Source organism: Microtus pennsylvanicus, chromosome 22 (genome assembly GCF_037038515.1).
Source record: "Microtus pennsylvanicus isolate mMicPen1 chromosome 22, mMicPen1.hap1, whole genome shotgun sequence".
NCBI lineage: Eukaryota > Metazoa > Chordata > Mammalia > Rodentia > Cricetidae > Microtus > Microtus pennsylvanicus.
The window spans coordinates 28,316,008-28,331,753 of NC_134600.1; the positions used below are offsets into that span (position 1 = coordinate 28,316,008).

Genomic DNA, 15,746 nt, shown 5'->3' on the forward strand with positions numbered 1-15,746 from the left:
ACTATTCTTCATGTGTTGGGGGAAATAGCCCACAATTTTATTTAAACAGTCAGATCACATTTACCATTCCAAAAGTATTGAGTCTAGCTAAGGAAGCCAAGCCGGACATTCTCAGCTGCTATCTTCCTATCTCTGAGTGATTTTTGAACAGTGACAATAAAAACAAAAGGAAAGACATTTTTAAAAAACATTCCTTCTGTCAAAACCTGTAAATCAGTTTGTTTACATGGTCAAGTGATTTGCAAAGTGGCCAAAAGAAAAATTTCCTAAAAGCTAATGGGTTTTGGAATTACTTGATTTGAGAGTAACTTCGTAGATTGTCCCCTTTGACACCTGCTTAGGTAAATATTCTCCGGGTTTGAAATGAAATTACATCTACTTAGGAATGGCAAATGTCCTCAAATAGAAAGTTTGCCTGGAGATAGTCAAGTCATTCTTCATCATGACATGTCCATAAAGAAGTCTATCTATGCCATTTTCATTTGCCTAGACGCTATTATTGTTATTGCTATTTGACTAGAAATACACAATGGGACGCCTTTCAAATGGCCTGACACTTCCCCAATAAACAACCTCCAAGTCTTTTTCATACAGTGTGTTTCTCCACACAATGGTCCTACATAGACAGACAGGCGAAGGTGGCTGACCCCAAGGACAAGGAATGTGTGCTAATCATGGGGTGTCAGGGTAGTGAACAAGGAGGCTGAAAACATTCCCGTGAATTCGAGGCAAGTTATTGATGTCTACTATTTAATCAGGAAAGTGTGTGTGTGTGTGTGTGTGTGTTCTTAACATTAATTAGTAATACACTAAAGACCAAAAGACAGTGGTGTGGGTATGAAGATCAGTTCACTGAGAGAAAAAAAAAACAGATGAGAGGGAATAGAAACAGAGGTAACTGACCCAGAGGGGCTGGACTCAGGTTTGTTTGGGGTGGGGGCCTCCTGCACTTTGCCACAAGCTTGGGGAGGATTTTCCCCACCCCTGTGCCCTCCCAATTTGGGTTGTTCTTTCTAAGAAGGTGATTTTCCCCCTTCCATTGTCCTCATTCCCAGAACAAAGCATGTTGATCATGTGCAACATTTCTAACTGTGCCGAGAAGCCGCAATGACCGAGATTAAAGCTGTTCAACACACACATACACACACACACACACACAAAGAAAGAAACAGAGGTAGCAATAGTTAGCAGAACGTGAAAGTTTGCTGCACAGAAGATGTGAGAGGGACAACAATTGCTTGTAAATAGGAGAATCCAAAGTGCACAGGTTGTTTAAGACAGAGGCCAAAGAAGTCAGACAATGAAGATAGTAGAAAGAGGTATGGTAGAAGTTTCAGTGGAATACATTTAGCTAAGTTATTAAGAATTAGGATAGCTTACACTCATGGAAAGTTAATCAAGACAATATTTACTGGTTAATAATCAAAGTGACCAAAATACTTGGTTTGCCAGGACATTTCCAGATGCTTCTGTCACCCTTCCATTCTTCAATGGACACATCCACCCACCACATAAAAACAAACAAATGACCCTGTTTTCTTTGAACATAAGCACCTGCTCTTAAATCTTTATTATCACTTATGTGAGGACTTGGTCCAAAGTTTCTCTGAATTTAAACCTTTGTTTACTTATAAGACATCAGGCAAGTTATTCCCAGGGACTCCCGTGCAAGGCTCACACACATGCAAAGTTTAGAGCTGAATTTAATAGAATACCCACCACGCTTATCATCACTCCTGAAAGTGGGAGAAGTAGGAGGCAGGACAGAAAGCCTAATTCTTTGCTTCTCCCCATGACTCTTCAACATTTAAACTATTTACTACCTCACTACATTTTCCTTCTTTCTCATCTATCCTGCCTAATGATTTCCATTGTATTATGTGCTGTTTCCTGGAACTCTATTTTTATCCCACCAAGATATCAATCCAGATTAACCATCATACTTGCTCTGGGTTTTGGTTCTTCAATGACCTTTCACTTTAATTTATCTAAATATCTGCAAGTAATATTTTAATACATTGCTTTTCCATTTGAGCTGCCCCTCAGTGCCAGCTTCCTGATGTTATCTGTCTTGGTTTTCTTAACTTCCTCCACCTATTTGCCTTGTGCTTATCTGTGATCTTTTTCTCCCCTTCAGTTCCTTTATCTAATCTGTCAGTAAGCAACTCTACTTCCTTTAAACCTGCTATTAACCTTGATCTTTCTGTGCCCACGGTCCTCCAATAAGCTTCATTGCCTCAGAGAGATTTTATTGCCCTATTTGATTGTTTACTATTTTGCCTCACTTTCATCTCTCCCTTTTCATTTTTTTTTAGATACCATACATGTTAGACATGATCTGTTTAATTCTGTTTATTGACATAGTCTTGAGAAAATTATTATTTGCTTCTTACTTTCAGGGAGATGTTAGAAGTCATATACTTGGATACATAGCTAGAAAGTTCAAGTAAGATTGAAACTAGAATATATTTGTCCAGCTCCGAATGATAAACTATTTCCAGTCTGTATGACAGAAGCTTGGGTGCACAAGCAGGAGCCCATGTTTTTATAGTATCTTCATATTCCAGTTGCATGTGGGGCTATAGCAAATTGAGGATGTGGGTCTGGCAGCTAAGGTTAAAACTGACAGGGAGCATGTGTTTAGATCAGCAGTGGAGGAGACCACCAGAGTGTGGGCTGAACTGAACAGCAGGTCAAACATTTGCTGAGGGAAGAAAAGCGGAGTGAAATCAGTCCACTGCTTCCAGAGATCCAGTCAAGACCCCTTGGTCCATGGAACTCAGGTCAGAGCAAAGGAAGAAATTGCAGAAACTATGGAACATTCCTAATAATGAGGAGAGAACTGATGAGTGAAGGCAAAATATTGGCTTTCAAGAAACATTTCTATCCTCTGTCATGAAAAATGGCCATTTTGTACACACATTAAGAACATGGCCCAAAGACAAAGGTTAGTGGGGTTTTCTGGCTGAGGTAGAAGTGTAAAGATCAGAACACAGATGAACTGTGCTAGTTGATGGAATGAATGTTAACTTAGAAATCATTTTCTTAGCCTTATACTTCACAAATTGAGATGCAATGGGCAGAGGGTTGTATCCAGGTCTATTAGTTTGTTCTAAATTAGGACATTGACTTCTTATAGTAGGTACGGGAATGAAAACCATTTCTGATTTAACTCTGGATCTGGCACAGAAAAGCTAGAGCCATGGACTACCCTATATAAGATCCAGACACCAGTATGATGCACAGCGGCCACCAGTAGAGATTTCAATTTAAAGTAGTATTAATAAAAATCAGACAGAGCAGAGCATGCTCCCCAGTAGCAGTAGATCCTCCATACACCAGAATCTAGGCTTAATCGCTAGGACTAATAAATTTGCTTCCTTATTATTTCAACCATATATCATCAGTTCAATGTCCATATCAACTGGAGAACAAAATCATTTTGAGGAGTCCAAACATAAAAAAATTTCCATCAGGGCACAGATGTCTTTGAAAAGTCTGGTTTAAATTATCATTGCTTATTAGTATTTGTGCAATACAATATCCTACAATTACACACTGCAATGTATTTGTGAATTTTATTCCTTATTTGCACTGTATATGGATATAAAACCTGGTGTTGAGGTTTACAAGTGTATTGTTGGGTTGAAGGAAGATATGAATAATCTATTATGAAGTGGTCAGCTCCGTGTTAACTGCGGTTCTACTTCTGTATGTGTCATTATATTAGTGTATCATTTACTTCCTATATCAAGGTTTGCTTTCTGTGCTTGCTTCCATTTTCAGTTCAAATTCCCACATTTTTACAGGCACGTGATAAGTTAAATTCTTTTAAACCTGGTACAACATTTAGAGTAAGTAAAATATAAAGAGTAATTGGAATACTCACTGTCTATTTAGTTGTGAAGATATATGCTGAACAATTGTTGCTAGCATAATTATCATGGCTTTTCTTTAGTAGATTTTAGCTGCTAGACAGCTTTGGGAGTTTGACGTCCTTAAATGCATACCATGTTGTGTCCTGTGCCCCACTTGGCAGCAGCCAGAATGAGAACAGCTAATCTCTCTCTTTGTCTGTTAAGACTCATGTAGGCCCGCTACTCTCTGAGGATCAAGCCCTTTTTTTGTGACTCCTCGGAGCTGAGTTCTTCATTGCCATCTGAAGCTCCCTCCTACATGAGCTATCAGAATATAGAAATAACAAAACTGAAAGCCTTTGGGCTGTTCTAGGTAAAGTCCAAACTGACACATTCCCCATCAACACAACCTTTAAATACATCATAATCTTTAAATACCAAGACAGGGATTCAAGGACAAGATAGGGTGGTTGCTCAAACAGGGTTGAGCTTTAGTTAGAATCTCAGGGTGGGATGAAAGAATGTCACCATTTGGAAGATGGGAACAACTAATGAACCTTGGATGCATGTGTTTTTGTTTGCTTTCTGGAGTAGCTGGGAACTTTTGTTTTAAATTTTCATATTTACCATATTAGAGGGGGTTTTGATTTAAAGTTTCTGTTGAGACTCTCTGTTGTCTGTAAATTCTCCCACATGGAAGGAGAAGTTAAAACAACTGGAAGAAGACACAAGAAGAAACAAAAGGCAATTTGAAAACTCACTGTCAACTTAAGTACTAAGTACGGGGGTAGGTGTGATCACCCTGTGCAAAAGAGGCCTGTGGGAGAAAGAAAAAATGTTGTGTTCTGCAGACTGAGGCTTTCTCATCTTCAATTGGCAGCATCTTGGGGTGTCATGCTAGAAGTTCAGTTGTGAAAATGCATAGTTTCAAACTGTCCCTGTGAGGCCATATGTTTTAAATGCCAGAGGGTGGGGCTGTCCTATAATAAAGCCCAGGTGTCTATTGCTATGATTTTAAATTGTTGAATTCAACAGCCTTGCACTAATTAAATGATAGCTATTTTTAACCCAAATTTGGCAGCCAATCAGGAAAGAATTTCTATCATAAAATGCTAACAACAGTGCTCTAAGACAGAACCTCAGTGTAATCTACAGGAAAGAAAGGCCCTATTCTCAAAACTTGTATTTATTTTTAGCTTGTAAGGATGTTTATTGTTTAAATCACAGAACAGAGCACTACTTGATACTCAAACTTCTTTTCTGTAATTAGATTTCTTCATATAATAAACATTTGGCTTCGACTTTCCCACCATTCCCCTCAAAAACGATCTTCTTCCAAGACCTATAAAAGAACCACATTTAAAAACGAAGTAAAAATCAGTGATGGCTGACTAACACAGAGTCATGCATGTTGCCTGGTATATGTTATCTCACAGTTAAAGCATCAGTCCTTGCAATGCTATGCTAATCTCCTCCATTGGTGTCATACACATTCCTGAAGTGTGGGCTCCTGTCACACTCTACCTGTTGGTCATCTCTGGGGTGCTCTCCGGCAGAAGCTACATGCTGATTTTCATTTTCACAGAGATTGCCCTGTGCATGCCTGCAGCCCACCTCAACATGCCCCAGTTGCCTGTACTTCCTTTAGAACTTGCTCTGCTTACTACTCTTCTTTACATACAGTTTGTTTCTGTAAACAAAGTGACCATCAACTGGCTCAGATCAGCTCAGGAAATGATTCTTCCGCATTCCCATAGGCCCCTCTTCAAAAACTTTTTAGAATTAAGTAATTTATTTATTTTTCACTAGAGGGTTCACTCTATAGCCAAGACTAGCCTAGGACTTACTCTGTGAGCTAAGATTGCCTTGGACTCATTGCTGGCTCCTGCATCATCATTCAAAGTGCTGGGGTTACAGGCTTGAGTAAGTGTGCCTGGCTTGAAGGATATTTTATAAACATTTTCCTCCTTTCATTTTCAGTTTCCTATTATTTGGCATTTTTCTGTTTGTAATTATGGAGTCTTCATCATCTTTCTAGAGAAAGGATTGTAAATTTTCAGAGGTGTTTTGTTTGTTTGTTTGTTTAGTTTGTTCTTATTTTGTTTTGTTTTGACACAGAGTCTCACTATACAACCCTGGCTGTCTCGAAACTCTTTATATAGGCCAGGTTGGCCCCAAACTTACAGAGATCCTCCTGTCTCTTCCTACCTCCACATCTCCTATATATGACTACTGGGATTAAAAGTGCATAGCAACACACCTGGAAAGAATGTAAAGTAATATCTCATGATTCGAAATTTTCATTGTAAATTTATGTAGATGAATTAGAGAGATGGCACAGCAATAACAATCATTGACTGCTCTTTCAGAGAATTCGGGTTCAAATCCTAGCAGTACGTATTAAATAGCTCACAATTGAAGATAACTTCATTTCCAGGGCACCCGAGACATCTTCTGGCCTCTGTGTGCAGTATGCATGCAAATGGTGCACAGATGTATGCTATCAAAATGCCCATGCACATAATAAATTAGAATAGAATGAAATAGAATGTAATTAAAAATTAAGAAATAAACATGTCAGTTCCATAGATATGAAAACAGTATCATTTCAGGAGTCACTACAATACATGTGTAACTTTTCCTGCTTTGCTTTTCAGTGCTGCAGTCTACGATGTTCCCACTAATGTCTTGTTTAAGATCCTGCACTTATCTAAATGAAGAGGGCCAATCATATTCCGAGGATTTCCAAATCATTTGTCTTAGCCCCCTTTGAGCTCATACTAAGTACTAAATATTTACTTAGTCAATCTTTGGCCTCTGTCATCCAGTCATACATCTTCATCATTAGGCATGGGCTAACAATAGGTGGAGCTATTCTCTTTCTCCACCTACAGAGTAGTCATATCCATGTTAACGGCTTGTAAACGCATCTCACAAGGGCTTGTTTTCTTTTAATGTCCATGATTCTAAACTATAACTGGGAATTTTCATCTAGTTTGGCAGCATTGTATTAAAGACTATTAAAGCATTCTTTGGCGTGTTATCAATCCCCAGCTCTATGTCTATAAGTATGCTATCATTTTTCGTATTGGTGCTCTTTTTATTATTATATTCTTATTTTTGATGCAGAGTTTCTCTGCAAAACAATCTGGTTGTCCTGGAACTCAATCTGTAGACCTGGCTGGTATCGATCCCACAGAGATCCATCTGTCTCTGCTTCCAGCGTGCTGGGATTAAAGCCATATGCCACTATAGCTGACTATTGATACTTCTTTTAAAGCAACTGGAACATGAGAATTGGTTCTCAAAGACATGTCATTATATATGCAAATATTTACCTACTCCAAATGAAAACTGAAGTCAGTTCTTATTGATTAATCACCATTTTATCTTAGAAGTCCTTGGGATTACAAGTAATTATTTATTTTCATACATATAATCCCACAGATAGAGGAAAACATTATGATGATTTCCAGTATGTTTGTTTGTTTGAGTGCTTGTTTTAAACAGAGTTTTTGTAATTAAATTGACCTTAAACTTGCAATTAAGGCAGAAATGATCTCCACCTCCTCTGTGTTGAAATTGGAGATGCCCTGAATGATACCTATCTGTGATGTGTCTTTAAAGTAAACTTACATACATTTATATAATGTATATATTTAAATAACAAGTCAGAAGAGTTTAGCTAGTAAAAGGGACTGTTTTTACTTTTCTCAGGGTCTAAAATCAATTGTGATTCATCAGCATCTAGAATGTGTGTCTAGTAGTGGGGAGGTCCAAATCCTGAATGGAATTAAAAATGATGAAGCCTTGCCAATTTAAGATAATTTGAAGAGTAAAATTTCCAAGTCTTGTGTGTTTTTCTAAAAATAACTTTCAGGTATTTTTCTGAGTCTTGACCAAAGGTGGATTTTGAGGAATTTAAGAATCCACTGGGAAAGAATATGGAATAAGCAGATGTTTGTGTAGGCATTTCTCTCTTCTCTTTGCCTAAATAAAGAGATGGACTAGCAGACTAATAGATGATTAGGAAATGCTGGGCTGAAGACTATTAATTGCTCCATGAGCACACAATGATGTACACGTGATTTCGTTGACCTGAGTGTGTGCCTGTGTGTTTTGCTTTGAGCCAATATTTGGTCTTGAAATCCTGACCCACCTCTACGTACAAAGTGCTGAGATTAGAGGTATGTGCCATACTGTATGCAGAAGGCTGCCATGAAGCCTGCTTTATGGGACCTTTGATCACTTGCCATCCAATTTCTGGAGGATGGTTTTTTTCAGAACTCCCAAGATGCATGGAAATCATAGCCTTGGGCAGAAAGGATCCAGAACAATGTGATGTTCTATCTCCTTTCTTCTGTACCCTGAACGTTTAGTGTCTTGATTGCCGCAGGTGACTCACATAGTCTGTTGAACTCAACTGCTTCCTCTGTTTCTCAAGAGCCGTATTCATTTTCTTTGCTTTTATTCAAAACATTGTTTCTGAACAAAGTAAAGATGTGTTATCAGGCAGCCTTACAGTTACACCAAACAACAACATGAACTGACCAATTCTTTATCTAAGCAAGTCATTAGGAAACTTTATCTGACTTGGAAGTAGTATAAAGGGTTTTGTTGTTTGGGTTTTTTTTTTCCCATTTTGTGCTGCAATACTTTGTCACTGGCCATATATGAGGGATGGCTTTCTGGGTCAGGACAGGCAGGCTTTGTTAGCTTTGAATAACTTTATGTCATTTTTACAAGTATATGATGCGCTCAGGTGTCCCAGCCACAGGGGCTCATAACAGGGCAGTCACCATCCTCACTATTGTCACCTTAACAAATCCCACTGACCTTTTCCTTGGTTTGCGATTTTGTTTAAGAACTGCTTTATTGATGAGATCTGTCCTGGTGATGGGACCCAAACTTAAAGCATGCTTAAACCCTCCATTGCTACCAAGGTGTCTCCAATCCTTTTTGTGTTTTCTATTTTGGAGACAGATTCTCACTAAATAGCAAAGGAAGGCCCAGAAATCACTATGGATGTCTTGTACTTGTGATTTTCCAGCCTTTGGCTTCAGAATACCTGCTAATACAAGGTAGCACTGCTAGGACTAACTATAGCTCATGTTGATTGAACATCTGGCACTTGCATTTGCTCAGTGCTTTTATATATACTAACCCACTAATAGATTCTACCAGACAAATAACATTAGAAGCCTCCTATTATATGTGAAAAAAAACTAACACATAACTAGGCTTTTGGACTTTTGACTAAGACCATGTCTACAAAATTGCCTGATATCACCATTAAGATATAAACCCAGAAAGAGGATCTCCAGGGTATGTGCTGGAAAGAACCTAAGCAGTATTGGTTATTTTCATTCCACCTCCCGTGAATTTCACACAGTGTAATAAAGAATACCACAGTTTTCATGATCGATGACATTTCAGGTTTCCCTAAGTTTACTGAAATCACATGGTTACTATAAAGGAGTAGTCTCGTGATAAAGAGGACATAAAATCACAGAATTGCTAGACAGAAAACGACTTTGAAGGTGAGTCGTCTGCGCTTCATTTGGTCAACAATGGACCATGTATACTCTCCATACAATGCGGTCTCTTAAGATTGTATTGCCTACTGACATCATGGCCTGTTATATTCCTGTAATTAACTTCTATGGTGTTTGCAGAGTAATGATGAAATCATTGAATAAAGCATTTCTCAGAATATATATCCCTGTGATTATATGGCTGGAGACTGATTTAGTAGAAATCACTGATAGTTGGATTCCCCCAGACACTTTCTCAGCCACTCCTGGAATTGTTTGTAGACGTGCTCAGCCGCTCTTTCTGCTCCCACGTACACCCACACTGACCATGTTGATCTGCACATCTTGATTCCTGAATGCTACTCTCCGATCACTTTCTGAAAATTCTGCTAATTTTTCACATATAGTGGTCCCAGAGTTGATTCTGGCTGGATTATCTTATTGTTTTAACTTCCAACTCTCTTTATTTTCCAAACAGGAGCAAAGTTTATTGGAACATTCCCCATTCCAGACACCTATAATCCAGATGATGATAAAATATATTTCTTCTTTCGGGAATCATCCCAGGAAGGCAGTACATCTGACAGAAGCATTCTTTCAAGAGTTGGGAGAGTTTGTAAGGCAAGATTCATTTATTTTTCTTAAGAACCATGTCTTTGTGCGTGAAGTAATGTGTCTTCAGTATTGAAAGGAAGGAGGCCATGCATTATTGATAAAGTTGAAAATTAGTTCACACTTCACACTCCTATACGTGGGTGATTTTTGAGATGCATCTTTGAAAAGCAAAAGCAAGTTATTTTCCAATCTGATTTTTGGTTCTTATCTGCCTCCCTGGTCTTGTAGATTGTTGGTTCTCTGCTGATGTTCAGTACCATTCAATGCTCTTACCAATAAGACTACTCACTGTCTTGATTCCCCGAGGGAAAATGTTTCCATGTTACATTAGATCATCTCAACTTAATTTGAATAATCACTAGAGTAACTTACACACTAACAAAATCATGTCTGTATTTTTACAAACATACACCATACATATAACAACCATGCCTTTTCTTTGGACCAATTGAGTTTGAAATACAATTCTATTTTATTATATTAAATACTTCCTATGCTATTAATCTAGATTAAGTTCTGAGAGAAAAATGAAGAATAAAAGATAACTGAAAGCATAAAACGTTTATTTAAAAAACCCCAATTGAATCTGAATATTGCCATTTTATATAAATTATACTGACCACATAAACAGCTTTGGAGAGTTACATTTTGTTCCATCAAGGCTTTTAGTGGATTGGCTATGGACTTTACAGAATAGAGAAAGTACTGGAGCCAAACTCTTGATGTCTGAATATATGCATTCTTCCTGGATTTGCCTCTGCTGGAAGAACTTTCCTGACGAGACATAAATCAGTGATGAACAAGAGCTGTTAAGTTAATAAATACCTTCTTCAGCAATCTTTCTTGGGTCTTAAACAAACTTTTCATTTTCTTCCATCTAAGCTTGTCACTTTTTGTTGCGTTCTGTACCCTCAGGCTTCTGAACCGGTCTAGGGGCAGGAATACAAACCATCACCACACTTGAAATTGCTAATGACAACATACCTTTTGAATGAAAGCCGACTTTTGAGGCCAGGCCATTCTTTACGTACCATCCTAGCCAATAATGCTGTTCCTCCCACTGATCCTTTTTACCCCAGAGGGGACAGATTGTTTAAAAGGCATCCTCATTCTCTCAGAGTCCAAAAATCTGTAGTCGTCTTTTAAAGCCTCCTGCTAGGAATGAATGGCCATGCCCGGAGTGCTCTTACTATGTCAGCGTACTGAAGCATGCCACATAACAATGGTATCATGACCCTGAGAGCCACGCAGTAGACTGACACTTTGTATAAGTGAGGTTTGTTAAATGTGTCAAAGGGGGATTACAAGCAGTAAATGCGTTTCATGAGTCCTTTAGAAAGCAGTGTATGACAAGTGCGCTGTTTGTGGGGAGTTCAATGCTTATTACTTAATGGCTATAATCCATTAGACTGAAATTTATTTTTAACAAAGTAAAGATTTTATTCTGGTATAAATGAATCATAAAGGTAGATGAATATCTCAGCTTTTGTCATAACTATAAATATCTATGTAGAAACTGTAGTTAGAATTTCAACCATTACCCATCAAATGTTCTTTTTAAACTGTGAGAAAATTCCTGCAAAAAATGAAAAGGCAGAAAAAAAAAGCAGGAAAGGTGTTTACCCAACTCAAAAACCTCTGAGAATACACAGTAAGATTGTGTTCTATCAAATCATGAGATCAAATAAAGATGTGATGGATGAGAAACAAAAGAGAGACTTTTCACTTAGTGTGAAAAGAGATGAGTCTCTTAATTGTTCTTTTAATTGTGTGACATCTTAAAACTGCTCACTATATAGCCATAATCTATTGGTCAAATGTCCATGAAATCTGGTTCTAAATTCTTTGTTCACAATTTAATTACTGCATATCCAACTCATAGTCACCATTGCTTTTTATGTTGCTTTCACATAAAAGAATTCTGGCATTATTTGCAATTTATTCTTTTTGTTTTGTTTCCCTTACTTCAAAAATGTCTTGATATTTATTTCTCTACTTTTTTTGTCAAGCAATAAGAAAACAACATATCTTTTTTGTGAAACAAAATTGAGTGTGATAATTGTAAGAAATTAGTATAGAAGGAAGATCTCCTATTAGGCTGTGGAAGCCCTCTGACTTTCCCAGGTTTTATTCTGATATAGTGGCCGTCCTTTAGCCTGCCAGTTCAGCTCACATTTTCCCACAGTCTGTATTTGGAAACACAAAGGTTTTGTTCTTGCTGCCATTGTTTGCTTCCATATTTAACTAATAATTTGACACGGAATGGAACTGTTGACAGGTTAAAAAATTTCTGCCCCTTTTAATATTCAATTTTAAAAATTGGTGTTATATTTACCTGGAAAATCTGTTTACTTAACTTATTTGTCATAATATTATTGGTAAGAGGTTTTGGTAATAGACTACCCTTTTACTCTCTTACTCTTTCTTCTCTTCTCTTCTCTTCTCTCTCGCTCTCTCTCTCTTTCTGAACACCCACAGAGATTAAAGATTGTCTGAGGGAAGGGCTGATGTGTTCAATATTATAATCCATTTATGCCTTATATTTGAATATTTCACCAATAGCATCAAAATATGACTTCCCTAGAACACACAGACACTGCTGATACTAAGCTATTATTCTTTTTTTTTAAAAAAAAAAACTAAATTACACTGAGGGAAAGGATATTAAACACACTCATAAAGTGTGATGATATAATTAGGACATATGAGACCTCTAAGCTATCAGTGACGTTTGAAAGCATCGTATGAAGGGAATGATTGAAATGAATTCTCTAGTGTGAACAGGACTACACTACATGGAGGAAGAGAGGCCAAGCATTCCATTTAGCCTTTGTCAGGGCAGATCTTGCTCATAGGATGCTGAAATCTTGTATTAAAAATTCAAAGCATGTGTCAGGGGACCAATGTCTTTGTTGGAAATTAGGTGATAAGAAGTCTTGTTTCCATGTTAGCAACTGAAAACGTGACCCTAGGCAATAATGAGTTATTCTATATTTGAGGTACAGAGGGGCAAAATGAATATATTTAGCCCACAATGGAAGAATGCATCTGGATTGAGAAATACTTGTGAGTAGGAAGTTTGTTTTATCCAATATAGTATGAAAAAAGACATGAAGGATCATTTAGGAGATATTTCAAAGAGAATCCATTTGTACATATCTAAAGAACAAATAGGTATCTCATATGTAGATCAGTACAAATAAGTGCAGTTCATGACCATGGTCTTGTTCTTATCTGCAGTATTAATGCAGTGTGTGGTCACATTTTGAAATATGGCTTTGAAGATGAAGAACTGAATTTACAGTACATTCTTGTTCCCATTCCCAAAATGGTATTGACCTCATCACGTGATAACCACCTCATAGGCAATATTATTCTAGATGGCACTTGTCATACAGATAAGCACTCCTATATTCTTGGTAACTGGGTTTTAGAAGACAAGGCAGGGGTCTTGACAATTCCGAACTGGTGCATTCCCTGATGAGAGATGAAACAGCATAGATGTTATATTGGGACTTCTGCAGCTGATGTGGCTCTGGAATGTGTTAGCATATTAACCTACTTAAAAGTGTGAGCCAGGGGCTCTGTGGCATCTCAGCTCTCGAGTGTGAAATCTGCAGTATGTGTCGGCTTTTGAGTCATGGAAGTAACTAAAACTGTTCAGAAATACTTGTAGCAAGATGAAACACAGACAAGATCCAGAGGGACAATAGCCATTTTAAATAAGATATAAATGTACACAAAAGCAATGTGAGAAGAATTTGTTTTGTGGTATGGTAGGATGGATGGGAGAGCTATCACAAGTCCTTGAATGATGTCCTGATAAAAACTCAGTTATTGTGGGGCACCACGTGTCCATAGTCTGCGTCCTTTAGACACTGATGCAGGCAAATAAAACAGAACGGAGAGGGAAGAGAGTATGTGGATAAATGGGAGGAGAAGAGAAAAGAAAGAACAAGGAAACCAAAGCAGTTTTCAATGATGTTACAGGCCAAAAATCTCCAGAATTTGACAGTCAACATATAACTGATGACCTCTGCCCAGGGGATAGAAACATTCAACTCAGTATATACTGCCTACCTTCTCTTTTTCTCCATTTTCAACCGACACAATGCAAACACCCATATCTTCTATGACTACTGTATCAAAAAATGTAATGCTTAAATAAGAGCATTGGATTTACATGTGGCATATGCTCAATGGATGATTGACTTGGATTTCAGGGTATGAGCGAGCATGTAACAATCTAATATAGGAGACTTACATGTAATGAATGTAAACTCTGCCCATAGTACTTGAAAATACACACATTATGTATATGATAAATATAATATGGCATATACATATCACATTATGTATATGATAAATAATATGTATTTATAAATTATATGTATATACATACATACATAGTTTCAGAATATATTCAACTTAATATCTCTTATAAGCTGAAGAAGGTGGCCGTGGTATCCTGTGGGTTAGGTACCAAAGTATTTTGGCAAGCAGTAGAATTGCATTATGTTTCCATTTGTTTTGTTGAATTGAAGATAGTATTTCCAGGCTGGCCTGAAACTTGCTGTACATTCCACACTGACCTTAAAATCCCTCAATTCCCTTATCTCTACTTTCTGAGTGCTGGGATTCAGAGGTGTGACATAAGGTCCAGCGGGTATTTTGTTAATTGTAAATGCAGAAACTACTGCTATTTTGCTCTCATTTTTTTTTAAAGTTTCGTTTTATTCTTATTTATGTTTAAATATGTTTCTGTGTGAGTGTATGCTACATATCTGCAGTAACACATGGAGACCAGAAGGCCATTGAGTCCCCTGGTGCTGGAACTCAGGGTGTTGTGGGCCACCTGAGATGGGTGCTGGGATCAAATTCTGGTCCTCTGGGAGAGCGGCAAAAGCTTTAACCACTGAGTCATCTTTCCAGCTCTCTGCTTTGTTCTTATTTTTTAAAAATACTTATATTTATAAATGTGTAGTATTTCTGAACACAATCAAAGTACCTTGAAACCATATTTGATAAATATTTTTTAATAAGAACTATGAATTTTGGCTAAGACATGTGGAAAGGAGAGGTATCAATTAACTGGTATGTTAATTTCACATGACACTATTAATCAATAATAGCTCAGAAGAATACCTTTATATTAAGACTTTCTTTCAAATTAAGAATGATTTCCATCATCAAGGGCATATCCCCTAAAAAATGATCTTTTTGTAACGTCATAACTTTCTAGCCCAACTATTTAGCAAGCCTTTCAAATTTAAAACAGGGTGCTGAGACTTAAGTGATTTTTAAAATCCTTGTTGATTTCTATTTAATTGTTCAGTCTCGTTGAACTGTCAATATTTTGAAGTACTAAGTGGGCCATCTTACACCCCGGTGAATTTCTGTCATTTGTGGTAGATTATTTCTATCTCCATGGTGAGAAATTGCACACTGACTGGATGATCAGGCACAGCCGATGAGGAAAATGACAGAGAGATTTCTGTCTATTAACTTTGCAGTTCAGTACTTTTAGAAACCATCATACCTATATACACACTCTCCCCGCTCTCGTGTGTGTTTGTGTGTGCGTGTGTGTGCACACGTGCACATGCCCTTATTAACATAGAAATACGTAGAAATGCCAGTCCCTTAGCGGGGCTAGCTGGCAGCTTTGCACCTCAAGGCTATTTTGATTACACGTGGATTCCCTTCATTTCTGGAAGCATTGTGGCAGGCTTACTTATGC

General features: G+C 37.6%; 1 protein-coding gene across 2 annotated transcripts in view; it reads left to right on the plus strand.

Annotated features, from left to right (window-relative positions):
* Positions 1-15,746, plus strand: part of Sema3d (semaphorin 3D) — a 197,523-nt gene that overhangs the window by 136,433 nt on the left and 45,344 nt on the right. For both annotated transcript variants that reach the window (XM_075956062.1, XM_075956063.1), the window contains exon 8: positions 9,870-10,012. In XM_075956062.1, coding sequence (XP_075812177.1) covers positions 9,870-10,012 — 143 coding nt within the window. The remainder of the gene's footprint in view (positions 1-9,869; positions 10,013-15,746) is intronic.